Source organism: Sarcophilus harrisii, chromosome 5, assembly GCF_902635505.1.
Source record: "Sarcophilus harrisii chromosome 5, mSarHar1.11, whole genome shotgun sequence".
Taxonomy (NCBI): Eukaryota; Metazoa; Chordata; class Mammalia; order Dasyuromorphia; family Dasyuridae; genus Sarcophilus; species Sarcophilus harrisii.
Genome location: NC_045430.1, coordinates 189070247 through 189086908, shown reverse-complemented (window position 1 = coordinate 189086908; position 16662 = coordinate 189070247). Strand labels below are relative to the sequence as shown.

The following is a 16662-nucleotide window of genomic DNA, read 5'->3' as shown; positions in this document are numbered from 1 at the left end:
CATGGTGAACTTAGCTTCTTTTTTTCTCAATACTCAGGCTCAACTAAGAGACTATCTAACATCTTCTGCATGAATCTCTTCCTATGGTCCCTTTTAGGACTTGTCTTACAGATCTTTGAGTAATATCTTACATATGCTCAAATGAAATGATTCAGGCAAAGGAACTTTGGAAATCTTGAGGCATTATTCAGGCCAGTCATTATTATCACACTCTTTTGAAACAGACAGGACCGACACTATCGATTTTTTAGTTTAGAAAATCCGTGGGCCAAAAAGGCTTCCCTCAGTCACCCAGTTGTCACTAAACTTGACCAGGAGGGATGGAATTAGAACTTAGCTACTTGCATCCACATCCCAGAATCACAACAGCACAACTGTGCTCCCACCTTTCTTGTCACCTAAAGACTTCTAGTTCTTTTTGTACTCTGTGCTCGCCAAGTAGTAGCACTGCAGATTTGGGGCTTGTTCCTCACTTTGCCCATTCATTCACCTGTCTCGGTTGGATTTCGCCCTGCTTCCGTAGCAGCCTTTTTGCATTTGGCATCATGGGAATTCTGCCTTCCGGCCTCACCTAATTTATAGCTCCTGAAAACATACCGAGTATTATTGCAGTTATGTTGTTTCCCAAGGTAACCAGTAATAAATGGAATAGGCCGGGCCTGAAGGGCGATCAGTTTTGAATTTGGAATTATGGCAGATTTATATTATCTCCCACCTCATTTAACCGCCAGTACTGAAAATGTTGAGCATTGTTGCAATTTTTTCCCCTCAGGATAATCGATAAAGATACGGAAAAGGCCGGTCCCCTTGGGGGGTTCTCACTGAGACGGTCCCTCGGAATCCGGAAGACGCAAGTTACAATCCAGCCTCCTAGGCGGACGTTTTCCCCGACCTCCCCGAGCCTCAGTTTCCAGATCTGTAAAACGGGGGAGGGGGAGTCCGCGCCACTTCACTCACCGCACGGTGCGGGGACCAAACGAGACGCTAAGCGCAAGTGTTAAGACCTCTGTCTGTCTACACGCTGGCTGTGATTCCCCGCTCCCCGCCGGGCCCCGGGGCGTGCGTGCGAGGCCAGCTTCGTCCCGGGTCCTAGGACCCCCGGCTTCGCCACCGCCGACGTTCTTTCTCTAGGGTCTCGGCGAGGAGGGGTGTGGGAAAAAGTTTTCGGGGAATCGGGCTCCGTCTCTGCACGGGCTCGGCCGGAGGAACTCAGCCCCGAGCCCGAGTCGGCGGAGATGCCGGATCTCCTCAGTTGGTTTCCGATTAATTAATTGATGGAAGATTCCACCCCCCTCCCCTCCCCCTCACGGGTTTTAGGGTTAAGCTGTAGTTTGCTGGGCTGGCTTTCCTTCTACTCCGACCCCTCAGGGCTGCCCACGCGCAGTACTTTTTTTTTTTTTTAAAGAAAGGAGCGACGTTGGTCCCCTTTCCCTTGCTCACGTAATGCCCGTGGCCCTTGATTAAAAAAAAGAAAATCATCAAGATGAACGCCGCTCTCCGTCCTGGTCGCCAGGCGCCCCGCCCCTCCCCCGTCTCGCTCTCGCCGCCTCCCTCCCCCCGCCCCCCTCCCCCGTGCCCTTCCGAGCTTCTCAGCCCGGGGCAGACAAGGAAGACAGGAGCGCGCGCCAGACGCCAGAACGTGCGTCTTTGCGCACGTCCTCGCGAAGAGCGCCGGAAGGAGGGCGCGCGGGGGAAGGGGGTTCTGCGGGGCTGCCGGGCGGAGGCGCGCGCCCGCCTGTCTGCCTGCTCGCTCGCTCGCCCGCTAGCCGGTCCGCGCGCCGCGGCGCTGTTGCCGTCGCCGCCGCTGGTGCTGCTGTTGCCGCCGCCGCCGCCGCCGCCGCTGCTGTGCCGCCGCGGCTGCGGGAGGCGGCGCTGGCTGTCGGCCGGGCTCGCTCTAGTCAGCGGGCTAGGGAGCGAGCGAGCGAGCGAGAGTGTCTTTTAAAGATGGCCGGAGCGGCGGCGGCGGTGGCCGCCGGAGCAGCCGCCGAAGCAGCCCCAGCCGCGGTGGCCGTGGCGGCCCCGGGCCGGGCCTCAGCGGCGCCACCCCCGCCGCCCGTGTACTGTGTGTGCCGGCAGCCGTACGACGTGAACCGCTTCATGATCGAGTGCGATATCTGTAAGGACTGGTTCCATGGCAGGTAAATAAACCGACACCCTCCCCTTCCTGCGGCTGCTACCCTTCCTACCCCCCCGCCCCCCATCGCCCGCGGGGAGCCGGCCCCCGGGTCCCGGGACCGCGGCTCGGGGCGGGGAGCCGGGAGCGACCGCCTCGGCCCGGGCCGGCTGCCGGGAGCCCCGTCTTCCTCCGCCTGCCGGGTCCCGGCCGGCTACGAGGTGGCGACCGGGGTGAAGAGTCACCACAACAAACAGGAACAAAGGGGGCCCGAGAGTGAAGTTGGCAGAGGGGAGGAGTTGACGCCGGGGACGGCGGCTCGTGGCCCGGGGGCTCGGGGTGCGGTGTGGGGGGGGTCCTACCGGCTGCTCCCCCCACCCCCCGCCTCCGCCGCTCGGGGAGGAGGGGGGGGGGGCTCTCTGCCTTCGGGACGGGCTCGGGGCTTGCCAGAACCCTGGGACTCAGGCTCCCCTGCCTTCCCCCCCCCCCCCCCCCCCCCCCCCCCACACCCCGGCCTCCCCCGTGAAAATAAATCCTGATTGTGTTTTCATGGAAACATTTCATCCCTCTGCTTGCGTCGGGGGGCGCGACGTCGTTGTCGCCTCCAATCGAAAGCCCCAGCCCGGGGAAGCCGTGCTCAAGTAAACATAGCAACAGATGAGGAGGCACGGGCTGCCGGGTACTTAAAAAAGAACAGGAAGGAGCAGAAGAAAATTCCGTCTTGTTAATTGGAAGTTTCAGGCTCCGGGTGTCTCCCGAGGGGCGGCAGGTTGGGAGGCAGAAATTGGTACCCACTCGGAGATTGCCCTTCCCCGAGGGAGTGGGACAGCCGGGCCTTGGAGACGGGGCTGGGGTGGGGGGGGCTCGGATTCCCGGCCCTTTACACCCCCTCCTCCCAAAAGAAACTTTACAAAGAGACTCGGACGGACGGAGAGACTCCGGGACGGAGCCCGGTCCTCGCCGCCCAGCTCCTCCCCGGGGTTTTTCTGGATGAACTTTAGTCGGGACCGGGAGTCTGAATCGCGGTGGCGGCAAAAGTCGGTACCCGAAGCCAGTCGCCCCCCTGGTTCTGGCGTTGACGTTTGTGGGAGTCGCGGGGCGGCCAGGCCGCCGACTCGTGTGTTTTGTAATCAAAGTGTGTGGCTAATAAAGGGCGGCGCCACAGCCTCCGGACTCCGGCGTGGGAGGGACTCACAAGGCATTTAAACAAAGAAACTCGTAGCGAATGGGCCACCAAAGTCCTTATTGGGGGGTTCAGGCGCCACCCGGGGGGCCCGCGGGGGCGGCGGGCTCCCTGGCCGCGCTTGGATCCGATAGCTTGTCAAAACCAAGCTCCGGAGCCGTAGCAGATATGGTGGCTGTGATTGTAGGAAATGTCCTTTGATTGACAGCAGGACATTTAAATACACCCCCCTTCTCCTTTCCCCCCCTCCCCCCTTTACAAAAACACAGCACGGGACTAAGCATCTTTGGCGCCCTCCACTGGTCCTGGAAAGGAAAGCCTTTAGGTAGTGTAATCTCGCTGGAGCATCTGTGCCCAGAATTCTGGAGATACCCAAGTGACGGGTCGATTTTGTTTACTTCAGTAGCTCCTCTGGTAGGAAATCCTGGTATAAACAGCCCCAGCAAAAGTAACTCCCGTATCTTTAGAAGGACAACTTCTTAAATTAGGTAATTTAATATTTAGTTTTTAAGTCGTTTGATGGCCGTATTGTGGCATGGGAAGTTCATAAAATTGAATTTCAGAGTTGGAAGTGACCCAAAAGATCATCTAGTAATTGAAATCAATGCTGAATTATTTAAATTAGGTGTATTACCTAATGCTAATGAGCGGTCGCTGCCCTTTATTTTAAATGGCTAGAGTATTTAATTGTACCAACTTATGCATCCAGGTTTCCTATCTCCACATTACCGTGTTATCTTTAGTTGGAGGGTAAACTGAAATAAAATTGTATGATTTTAGAACTTGGGCTATGCATGGTATACAGATATCTCTTCAAGTATGCATAAAATTAAATAACATTAAAAGTTATTTTCTGGTATGGTTGTTACATATACTGCTATTTGTTGCTTATATTGAATTAAAAATTTTAAAATGTAGAGATAGTTTAAAAAGCAAATTGTTGAATTTTATATATCTGATATTTTTAGGGATGTGCAACAGTTTGTTAAGCTTATAGTACTAGTGACTTTCACAAAGAAATTTATAATAGTGCATTCAGCTATGAAATATTAAAGGCAAACCCATGGGAAATCTTGGAAAGGGACTTTAGTAAAAAAAAAAAAGATCTCCAATGTGAATTAAATTTGCATGATTTTATTTTTATTAGAGTACTGAAATAAACTTTCTGAGTATATATCATTTTACCATAAATATTTAATGCTGTCCTTTGAAGGTAGAGTAAAATTAATGTTATATAGTATGAAAATTGTAACAAATTGGGGAATGTAAAATTGCATTACATTTATACAAAAGAAATATTTTAAATCATTAGCATGTTGGGTTGATTATGAAATCTTAGTGATATGTTGGTTAATATGGAAAAATTATTTTCCCACAACAAGCTATTACTGTGTAATATTAAAAAAAACTGGTACAAATATGTTTTATATTCACTATTAGTATGCATGTATTTTGTCTTGGTAGAATGTATATATTTTGAGAAAAGAGATTTAAAAAATTTTGTCTTTGTATCCCTAGTTTCTAGTTCAGTCCTTGGTACATAGTTGGTGTTTAATAAAAGATTTGATTGATGAAGCAAAGTTGGATGTAGTTGACAAGTTAGGAAGCTTTTACAGGATAATGGCATAGAAGAGAGGGAAAGAAGTTGGGTAACTGGTGCTAGGATGGCAGCATTGAAAATTGAAAGGAGACAAAGGAGGGAGCTATCCCAGTTAGATTTGATAGATCTTGTTGCTTGATTATTATGTAGGATGAAGGGAGAGTCAAAATCAGCTTCCAAGATTTTGAACCATAGATTGGTGCCATTAACAAAAAGCAAAGATAAGTTGGGATAAAAAAATTTTTTTGGTGGGAAGATGAGAAATTCAATTTGGGACATTGAATTAAAGATGCCATATGAGTGAAGGGCTAGAGATAATAGATTTAGAGAGTCTTCTGCATATAGGTGATAATTACAGCCACAGGAGGCAATGAAATGACAAGAGACAGAATGGAGAGAGAGAGACAGAAAAAAGAGAGGCAAAGAAGAGTCTTGGAAGGTTACATAAAACTAAAAGTATATATTTCTACTAATGAATATGGAATGAAAAGGCATTTATTATATTCTTCCTATATGCTAAGCATCAGAAATACAGAAAGAAAAATCAAGATAAGTTCCTGACATCAAGGAGTTTCTTTTCTTTTCTTTTCTTTTCTTTTCTTTTCTTTCTTTTCTTCCTTCCTTCCTTCCTTCCTTCCTTCCTTCCTTCCTTCCTTCCTTCCTTCCTTCCTTCCTTCCTTCCTTCCTTCCTTCCTTCCTTTCTTCCTTCCTTCCTTCCTTTTTTCTCTTCAGCTTCTTAAACAACTCTTTTATAAAGATCAGTGATCATTAATATGTCTCATACTTCATCCCTTAAAAAAAAGCAAACCTTTGATTTAACCATCCCATCTAATAATCTTCATATCTTTTCCCCTTCATTGTGGTTAAATCCCTTGAGAGAAAGCTGTCCCAATTAGATGCTATCATATCTTCTCTTGTTTAGTGCTGTTCTACACTTCATGACCCCAGTTGGGATTTTCTTGGCAGAGCTACTAGAGTAGTCTGCCATTTCCTTCTCCAGGTTATTTTACAGATGAGGAAACTGAGGCAGACAGGGTTAAATAATTTGCCCAGGGTCACATAGCTGGGAAATGTGTGAGGTCAGATTTGAACTCAGGAAGATGTCTTTCTGACACTAAAGCCTGGAACTCTGTCCATTGTGCTGCCAAGCTGTGCTCTCCTTTTCCCCCACTTTCCTTTCAACACTTTGTATTCTATTTTTTAACTTCATTACTCAATTAAAACAGCCCTCTCCATTGATCTCTTGGAATGCCAAATTTGATGGCCTTTTCTCAATCCTGATTCTTGACTTCTTTTCAGCATTTGACACTGTTGATCACCAATTCTTCCTGGATACTCTTGACAATTAAAAGTTATTTTTCACTTAGCAAATATTTATTTTTCTCTTCCTCCTGCTTCCCTCCTTCATTGGGGAAAAAAGAAAAGCCCATTATAACAAATATGCATAGTCAAGGAAAATAAACCCCCACATTTCACATGTCCAAAAATGTATATCTTTTGTATCTTGAATCCATCACTTGTCAGGAAATGGATCACAGCTTTCATCATTAGTCTTCTGGAATTTTGGTTGGCCATTCATTTGATCAGAGTTTTTAAACTTTTTAAAATTGTTCAACCATACAATTTTGTTAACATATAGATTGAAGTCCGTGTTCTTCTTATTTCTCTCTATCTTTCCCCTCTAGGTTTTTCTGCTATTGCATTATTTTCTTATTCTGTTTTATTCCCAGTCTCCTTTACTGGTTGGTTCTTCATTGATCTGCACCCACTAACTTTGCATGTCATACAAGGTTCTATTTTGGGTCTTTTTTGCCCTCCATAATGTCCTGCTTGCTGATCTTTTCAGTCCTCCCCTCCCCTCTCACCTCTGAGTTCAGCTATCTCTGTGCAAATGATTCCAAGGTCCATATATCCAACCGTAGTGTTTCTTGCAGCTTCAATTCCACTTTAACAACTGCCACAAGAATTGGATATCTTGTGGACTTTTCAAACTCAATATGTACCAGACAAATTTCTTCTTTCTCCTACCCTCCTCAGAACTCTCCCCTTCCTCCTACTTTCTTAAACTGTTGAGGTCACCAGCCCCCTCTTAAGGCATTAGATCACTAAACCTCTTTTGTCATCTTTGTCTCCACACTTTCAGCATTCTAAATATACATTGCTTAGTCTTCTCTTTTCTACCTTCACAGATATAATGTCTTCTTTTTTTCACTTTCACAACTAAAGTCCTTCAAGCTTTCATCTTTTATCTGAGCTGTTCTAACTGGTTATCCTACCTGAAGTCTTCCCAATGTAATCTGTTCTCAGATTCTCTCGTCCTCCCTTCTGTTCCCTATCCCCACCTCAATGAATAAACTTCATTGCCTCCCTCTTCCTTCCAGGATTAAATGTAAACTCCCTTGGTGGTCTTCCTCTTCCAGTTTTCTTATACTTTGCATCTCTATCCATGTTTTTGTACCAGCAACACTGGTCTCCTGAACACAACACTACATCTCTTGTCTTTGCTTTTTACTTACTCTCTCCTGCATGTGATATACTCTACCTCCTCAATTCTGTCAAGTTTCCTATCTTCCTTTGAAGTTTAGTTCAAACCAAACCTGCTGAATCAGGATGGCTTTTCTGAATCCTCTCAGCTACTAATTCCTTATTTTCTCAGAATTCGTATATACTAAAAATATACATATATTATATATAGTGTCAACTTGGTTTACACATTTTTTGAACCACTAGAATGTGAGCTGATTGGAGACAGGGTCCTTTTTTTTTTTTTTGTACCCGCAATGCTGAGCATAATGCCTGGTACATACTTAAATGCTTAATAAATGACTTGTTCACTTAAAAAAAAACCTGAATAATCATTCTGTCAATAGATATTTATTAGGCATCTCCTCTATGTAAGGTATTGTAAGTATATTAGTAGAATTTAAACTATTGGGCCCTTGTGTGGTATGTTGCTTGCTAAGTATAAAGTATTCTTAAATGCTTTGCTGAATTGACTTGCATTCTTAGCTGTTTGTGATAAGTTATTGTACATTGTTGCTGCCTGACTAACTTTTCAGTAGTTTGCAGCAGTCTTTTTCGTATTTTGAAAAGCAGATGATCCCCTTTTATTTTTAAATTTCAAAGTTTATTTTCCAAATGATTTCTAGTAGCATTGGAGGGTTTTGCATATATTTCTTTGTATGAAAAATGTGTTTTAGGAATTGGGTGTTTGAAGGGGTAATCAGTTTCTATGTTGACATCCCCTAGCATTAGGATAGAAATTAAAAGGGAGAGAAAGACTGAGTCAAGCATTGAACTTAGTGAAGAAAGAAAGGTAGTGTCCTGGAGGGCAATAAAGTAGCTGCCAGAATTTTGATTGGATGGTAAATAGGGATGGAATGAAACTCAAAAGTAGTTTACTAAAGGATGATGGTAGAGAGAGAACCTGGAAGTGGCAAGGAAGAGAGAGGAATATTCCCACTCCTCCACCTCTGGAAATAAGAGAGGAAGGGAGACTCCAGATGCTGTTATCAGGAGGAAGGTGTAGGTCTCTGTGAAAGCCAAATGATGGAGTAACAAAGGAAAAGATTTTACTTGAAAGCCAAGTTATTACCTAAGGGATAAGCAATCTAGAGAGCACATTGGAAGGATTTGTCCTCTTTAATTTCTAAGGATTCTTTCAGTTCTATGAAGTCAGATTACTCTTTTTTTTTTTTTTTTTTTAGACAAATAGATACGATTTTATGAATGGAAATAGCAATACCATTTGCATTACCGATCTTTTGTTGTTGTTTTTTTTTTTTTGCTTTGCCTTTAAGTGCTTTTCCATCTGACTTTAACTGAACTCTTTCAAATATGTTATATTCCCTTATTAGAAAGTAAGCTCCCTGAGAGTAGGTCATGCCTTTCTGTATTTATCCCATTTTATTTTTATTATCTTTTTTATTTTCAAAACATATGAAAAGATAATTTTTCAACATTGATCCTTGCAAAACTTTTGTGTTCCAAATTTTTCCCTCCCTTCTCCCCATGCAAGTAATCCAATTGTTGTTAAATATGGTAAAACATATTAAATCCATATTATATATATATATATATACACACACACACACATATTTATACAATTATGCTGCACAAGAAAAATCAGATCAAAATGGAAAAGAAAATGAAAAAGAAAACAAAATGCAAGTAAACAACAAAAAGAATGAAAATACTATGTTGTGATCCACACTCAGTTCCTACAGTCCTCTCTTTGGTGTAAATGGCTTTCTTCATCACTAACAATTGGAACTGGTTTGAATCATCTCATGTTGAAGAGAGCCACATCCATCAGAATTAATCATTGTATAGTCTTCTTGTTGCCGTGTATAATAATCTCCTGCTTCTGATCATTTCACTTAGCATCAGTTCATGTAAGTCTCTTCAGGACCCTCTGAAATCATACTGCTGGTCGTTTTTTATAGAACAATAATATTCCATAATGTTCATAGACCATAATTGGCCATCCACTCAGTTTCCAGTTTCTTGACACCACAAAAAGGACTGATACAAACATTTTTGCCCATGTGGGTCCCATTTAAGATCACTTTGGGATATAGACCAGTAGAAACACTGCTGGATCAAAGGGTATGGACATTTTGATAGCCCTTTGGGCATAGTTCCAAATTGCTTTCCAGAATGGTTGGATTCATTCACAGTTCCACCAACAATGTATCAGTGTCTCAGTTTTCCCACATTCCCTCCAATACTCATCATTATCTTTTCCTGTCTTCTTAGCCAATTTGAAAGTTGTGTAGTGGTACCTCAGAGTTTTCTTAATTTGCACTTCTCTGATCAATAGTGATTTAGAACACCTTTTCATATGTCTAGAAATGATTTCAATTTCTTAATCTGAAAATTGTTCATATCTCTTGACCATTTATCAATTGGAGAATGACTTGAATTCTTAAATATTTGAGTCAATTGTCAATATATTTTAGAAATGAAGCCTTTATCAGAACCCTTGAATGTAAATTTTTTTCTTACTTTATTGCTTCCCTTCTAATCTTGTCTGTATTACTTTTGTTTGTACAAAACTTTTTAATTTAATATGATTAAAATTATCTATTTTGTGTTCAATAATATACTCCAGTTCTTCTTTAGTCACAAATTCTTCCCTTCTCTACAGATCTGAGAGGTAAATTCTCATATGTTCCTCTGATTTGCTTATAATATCACTTTTTATGTCCAAATCATGAACCCATTTTGACCTTATCTTAGTATGCGATTTTAGGTGCCATTGCCTAATTTCTGCCATATTAATTTCCAATTTTCCCAGCAGTTTTTGTCAAATAGTGAGTTCTTATCCCCAAAGTTGAAGTCTTTGGGTTTTTCAAACACTAGATTATAGTCATTGACTGTTTTGTCTTGTGTACCTAATCTATTCCACTGACCAACTGCTCTATTTCTTAGCCAGTACCAAATGCATTTGATGACCACTGCTGCTTTATAATATAGTTTTAGGTCTGGGACAGCTAGGCTTACCTTCATTTTCACTTTTTTTCATTACTTCCCTTGAAATTCTTGACCTTTTATTCTTCCAGATGAACTTTTTTTTCTAGGTTTGTAAAATTTCTTGCGAGTTTGATTGGTATGGCACTGAATAAATAGATTAATTTAGGGTAGTATTGTCATGTTTACTTTCCTCTTTTCTTTGAGAGAACTTTGAATTTTTGTTTTAAGCTCTTTATCTTTCTAAAAGTTAAATCAGGTTTTTTTTTTTGGTAGAGCAGAAATGATAATTATGGAAACATGGGGTTGGGAAATAGGAAGTATAAGGGGAAGAATAGAATTTATGGTAAATAGCACCACCAACAAAAAAAACCCCAGCCTTTAATTTGACATAAGTTAATTAACTTAGGCTCCTATCATTGGAAGTAATTTTTATTATAATTAGTTCCAATGTCAATACCTAGTTGGGCTTCTAGGTAAGTATGCTTTGTGTATCTGAACTAAATTGTTTTAAAAATGATATCATTTTATTAATTTTAAGAATTAAAGTAGCCTGGGCAGCTTGTTGGCGCAATGGATAGAGCACGAGCTCTGAAGTCAGGAGGACCCGAGTTTAAATCAGATCTCTGGCATATAATACTTCTTAGCTGTAAGATGTTGACAAGTCACTTAACCCCAATTGCTTCAGCAAAAAAAAAAAAAAAAAAAAAAAAATAACCTTTTCTTACCTTTTCACTTGAATGCTAAGTTTGTGAACTGATTGATTCTGAGGAATATCATCATAAATAATTCATCAGCGTTTGAATGTTATATTTTGAAATGAAGCACATTATTACATTATTATCCATGTATTAGTGATATTCTATTAAATCTCTTTTACATTGTTAACTTTTAAATTTTTAAATTTTTTTTTTGTTAATGGCTACTCTACTCATTAGGTAGTTGAAAAAACTGCTTTATAGGGTGTTTGCATTTAGTTTCTTTTGAACATTTAAATCCTTATCCACTGATCCTTTTTTTTTTTTTTTAATAGCCTTTTATTTACAGGATATATGCATGGGTAACTTTACAGCATCAACAATGGCCAAACCTCTTGTTCCAATTTTCCACCTCTTACCACCCCCCCCCCCCCCAGATGGCAGGATGACCGGTAGATGTTAAGTACATTAAAATATAAATTAGATACACAATAAGTATACATGACCAAAACGTTATTTTGCTGTACAAAAAGAATCAGACTCTGAAATATTGTACAATTAGCTTGTGAAGGAAATAAAAAATGCAGGTGTGCATAAATATAGGGATTGGGAATTCAATGTAATGGTTTTTAGTCATCTCCCAGAGTTCTTTCTCTGGGCATAGCTGGCTCAGTTCATCACTGCTCCATTGGAAATGATTTGGTTGATCTCGTTGCTGAGGATGGCCAGGTCCATCAGAACTGGTCATCATATAGTATTGTTGTTGAAGTATATAATCTCCTGGTCCTGCTCATTTCACTCAGCATCAGTTCGTGTAAGTCTCTCCAGGTCTTTCTGAAATCATCCTGTTGGTCATTTCTTACAGAACAGTAATATTCCATAATATTCATATACCACAATTTATTCAGCCATTCTCAACTGATGGACATCCATTCAGTTTCCAGTTTCTAGCCACTACAAAAGGGCTGCCACAAACATTCGTGCACATACAGGTCCCTTTCCCTTCTTTATAATCTCTTTGGGATATAAGCCCAGTAGTAACACTGCTGGATCAAAGGGTATGCACAGTTTGATAACTTTTTGAGCATAGTTCCAAACTACTCTCCAGAATGGTTGGATTAGTTCACAACTCCACCAATAATGCATCAATGTCCCAGTTTTCCGCATCCCTCAACAATCCTCATTATTTTTCCTGTCATCTTAGCCAATCTGACAGGTGTGTAGTGGTATCTTAGAGTTGTCTTAATTTGCATTTCTCTGATTAATAATGACTTGGAGCATCTTTTCATATGACTAGAAATAGTTTCAATTTCTTCATCTGAGAATTGTCTGTTCATATCCTTTGACCATTTTTCAATTGGAGAATGGCTTGATTTTTTATAAATTAGAGTTAATTCTTTATATATTTTTATCCATTGATCCTTTACAAAAAGAGTTGTAAATGACTCAGGCTTCTGTAGGAATGTGAAACAACAATGACCGGAAGACAGAAAAAAAATAACAAATACTGAACTTGTACATGAATAATATTTGTTTCCCAGCAATAATCCTAGAGATTTGTAACCAAGTGACTTTGTTTTGAAATAATAGGATTAAGAGATGGGAAGGGATTGTCCAGCTCTCTCATTTTGCAGATGAGAAAACTGAGGCTTAGAAGTCTTGCTCAAATTTACGAAGATTCTAAGTCTACAAAGATTTTAAGTAGCTGAGCTAGAATTCAAAGCTAAGACCCCTGATTTCAAATTCAGTATTATTTCTATCATACCACATTGTTGGAGCTTTTCCAGCTTTTTGCAACTCATAAAATAGTAGTTAAACATATTACAACTATTTGGTCTTGTTGATAGCTTTTCTTGTTATGGTTAATGGTCTGTTATTTGTAACTTATTTTGTGTACCACACACACATTCCTATCATAAAACAGGACTAAGGAATTCATGTAAAATATCTTATACTCATATGTAAAACCTTCTTTATTTTGACATAGAGCTAAGGCGGAAAAAAAAAAAAAAAAACTGGACCTGTGATTTCACAGACAGAGAATTTCTGCTTGCTGAAATTTATACCAGCCCATATCCAGGATTGGCTCAAAAGCTTGATTATTTATTACACCAGTGTTGCCAAACTTAAATAGAAACTTTCAGAATTCCTATTGACTTCCGGAAACCACAAATTAACATTATCTTTGTTGCATAGTCTTTTAAATTTATTTTGTTTAAACATTTCTCTAGAACATTTTAACCTGATTAGGCAACACTTAAGGGGGTTTTTGGTTGCTGGAGTCTGAAAAATCTCTGTGCTACATTATGTTTTCTCTTTTGTTTTATCCTAGCTGACCAGAAAGTTTTTGTTTTCCTGGAGAACAAGCATCCTTGCCTAGATCCCTCTGTCTTGTTTTTCTGCTTTAGCTCTTTCTGAGTAATCTGAACACTTAACTTTCTTCAGTCATATCACTTTCTCTCTAGACCATTTATCTTATCTGCCTCTCTTTTTGATACTGCTCTTGTTTTCTCCTAATATCTTCTCGGGACCTTGTATGGTCTCTAGGCTGAAGTCTCTCTGACTAAATGGAATGTAGTTATGGGTAGGGGATAGGTCATGTTTCTTAACTTGTTTCAGACCTGTCTTGGGGTTATTTTTTACCCTCTCTATTCACTGATATTTATCCTGGGAAGGTCTCTGAAATGATAGAGAGAGGCATTATGGAAGGTTGTGTAGACCGCATTGGATGGCAAAAAGACCTGACAAGTTAGGAGTGGTGACTGTTGGCCGTGCAAGTAAGCTTGGCTGAAGTAAAGGACTCCCACAGACAGTGATTAAGACTAAATAAAGGAGTATACTGATGAGGGGGAGCTCTTTGAAGGCTAGAACGAGCAATTTAATTAGATTAATAGTTATTGGAAGATCTTGGTCCTCATGGTGATTTGGTGGTGGATTTGTAGTAACCGTACCCTTTCTGTGATTTTGGTGGGTGCATCTATGTTTGTGTATATCTGAATCCCCTTTCCCTTCCAGAGTTGTCTGACACCATTTTCTTGAATAGGCAGCCTTGCTTATGAAAACTTCATGTTCTTTGGTGTTGGGAATAGGGATATGTGTATTTTTGTGTGGGGAGTGTTTTGATTTGGATCTGCTTTGCCTCTGACTTGTTATTCCCCTTGTTCTTCTCCAAACCCTAGTTAGTTTTGGCTTTCTCTCACGAAGATCCAAAATATTCAACAATATTTGGTTATGGAATAGTTTTTGAGCCAATGAAATGTTAGTTCAGTGATGGTTCCTAGACTAATAAGTCATATGTCTCACAGATGGCTATATTAATAGGCAAGAGAAATACAGTAACACTTTATCCAGCATCTTTGGGGAATGAGATGTTTTACATTAGTAAAATTTCCTGATTTTTAATACCTTAGCATTTTTGATGAAAATAAGAATAGCTAAAAATGAATTCATATCTTCATAGTCAGATGAATTACATCCGTGGTAATGGAATAATTTGCAGATGTGATTGTAAAACTATCACTAGTAATCTTTTTTTTTTTTTTGCCTGAGGCAATTGGGGTTAAGTGACTTGCCCAGGGTCACACAGCTAGGAAGTGTTAAGTGTCTGAGACCATATTTGAACTCAGGTACTCCTGACTTCAAGGCTGGTGCTCTATTGCACCACCTAGTTGCCTCAATCATTGCTAATCCTTAAGTAATCATGGACAATGAAAGAGTTGTCAGAAAGTTAAAAACTTGAAAATATCCTAATTTTCAAAGGAGTGGATTCAAGAAACTATTGGACAGTAAAATTTAAATCTCAAAAAAAAAAATCTTGAATAAATTAGTAAATGAATGGTTTTTGAGTACTTAGGGGAAAAAAAGCACTTTTTCATCATCAGTAGCCAGCATGGGTTTCCTAAGAGCGCAAAGTATGGCAAATTAACCTTATTTCCCTTTTTGATAGTGTGCTTAAAGATTAGAAAAGTGCTGTATTAATATTATATCTGTATAGTTCTATATTAATATCACATCTGTATTTCATCAGGACTTTTGATATCCTTATAGATAAGGTGAAGAAATTGGGTCTGAGTATTTGTATAGTAAAGTGAATTTGTGACACTTGCCCATTTGCTAAGTAAGCTGTTTTAATCCAATTTGTTAAAAATATTTGATTAGAAAAGACTCAAAAGTCCAAGCTCTGTGGCACACCACTAAGTACCTCCCTCTCCACATTGACATCAATCCATTAATTAACACTGAACCCATATGGTTGTGAACAGAAGTAGGGGAAATTCTACCTCTGATGCTTAACTGTGTGATCTTACACAAGTCACAACCTCCTTGGGCTTCAGTTTTGCTTCCAAATTTAAGAGATTGGATTAGATGACCTCTGAGGTCACTTCTAGCTATAGATTTATGATCCTTGAATCAGTGGGTGGAAGTTTCAAAGGGTCAGATTTAAGTTTGATGTCAGGAACAATTTTCTAACATTTGTAAATGGTATGAACTTCTTTGAAAGGTGGCAGCTTTTCTCTTAATGAAGATTTTTTTTTTAACCAATTCCTTAAGTTTATAGTAAATTCTTCTGACTTGGTGAATTTATTTGAAGATTAAATTTTGAGAGGATTTGATTGAATGTCTTGCCCTAATGAACATTTGGACCCATGTAGCTTGGTGGGGGGCAGACATTACACATGTATGATCAGTTGAGTTTAGAATTTAATAGTAAGAAAAGAGCGAGTCTAAATTGTATTTGTGGATTGTACAACATTTTTAGTGACCATAAACTTCTCCCCAAAACAAACAAAATCCTTATATTTTTTGACACCAATATTTTTATGATAATTTTGTATGGTTATGTATTATAGATTTTTCAAAGAATCAAAGTTAAAGTTGCCAAAGAGTTATTGAAAAAAAGCATGGTAGGTTTAAGTAGGCTACAGAGTGTTACTAGAACTTGTGTTCAAGAAATGGCAAAAAAGACTAACATCCAAGTGATATGTAACTAGAAAATGAGGTGAGTTGAACGTAGAACCAGTGTGAGAAATAGCAGCTAAAATCCATGTGCTTCATTAATGTTCAATATAATGTCAAGGGATTTAGAGAAAGCCTTCCACCTTTATGTGGATTCCTGTATAGAATTATGGGAGGACATGGACAAGAATTGAATGGGTCAAGAAATGGACAAGAAAAAAGATGATCACATAATCTAGTGAAGTGTTGAAGAAGTAATTGAAAGAATTTTAGGGGGAATTTTTGTGAAACTATAGTCTGACCACTAGTAGAAATTAAGAACTACAAAATGGGCCTCATAATATAGAGACATTAGGGTCAAATCTTTCCACTTAGCCATTACTAGGTCTCTTTCCCTAGGAAATCATAAAGGAAGGAAAAAGATCTACATGTGTAAAAATGTTTGTAGTAGCTCTTTGTTGTGGCAAAGAATTGGAAAGGGAGTGGATGTCTATCAATTGGGGAATAGATGAACAAGTTGTGGTATGTGAAGATAATGGAATATTATTGTTCTATAAAAAATAATCAACAAGCTGATTTTAGAAAGATTTACTTGAACTGACACTGAGTAAAACAAGCTGAACCCCAGGAATACATTGTA

At 40.1% G+C, this 16662-nt stretch overlaps 1 protein-coding gene across 2 annotated transcripts in view; it reads left to right on the top strand.

Moving 5' to 3' along the window:
- Nucleotides 1-1801: 1801 nt before the first annotated feature.
- Nucleotides 1802-16662, top strand: part of KDM7A (lysine demethylase 7A) — an 86943-nt gene continuing 72082 nt past the window's right edge. Inside the window, exon 1 of one of the 2 annotated variants that reach the window (XM_031939177.1) lies at nucleotides 1802-2138. In XM_031939177.1, the coding sequence (XP_031795037.1) occupies nucleotides 1945-2138 (194 nt within the window). In that variant the 5' untranslated portion in view covers nucleotides 1802-1944. Of the gene's footprint in view, nucleotides 2139-2614; nucleotides 3785-16662 lie in introns of those variants that run through there. The other variant, XM_031939178.1, reaches the window with a different exon arrangement.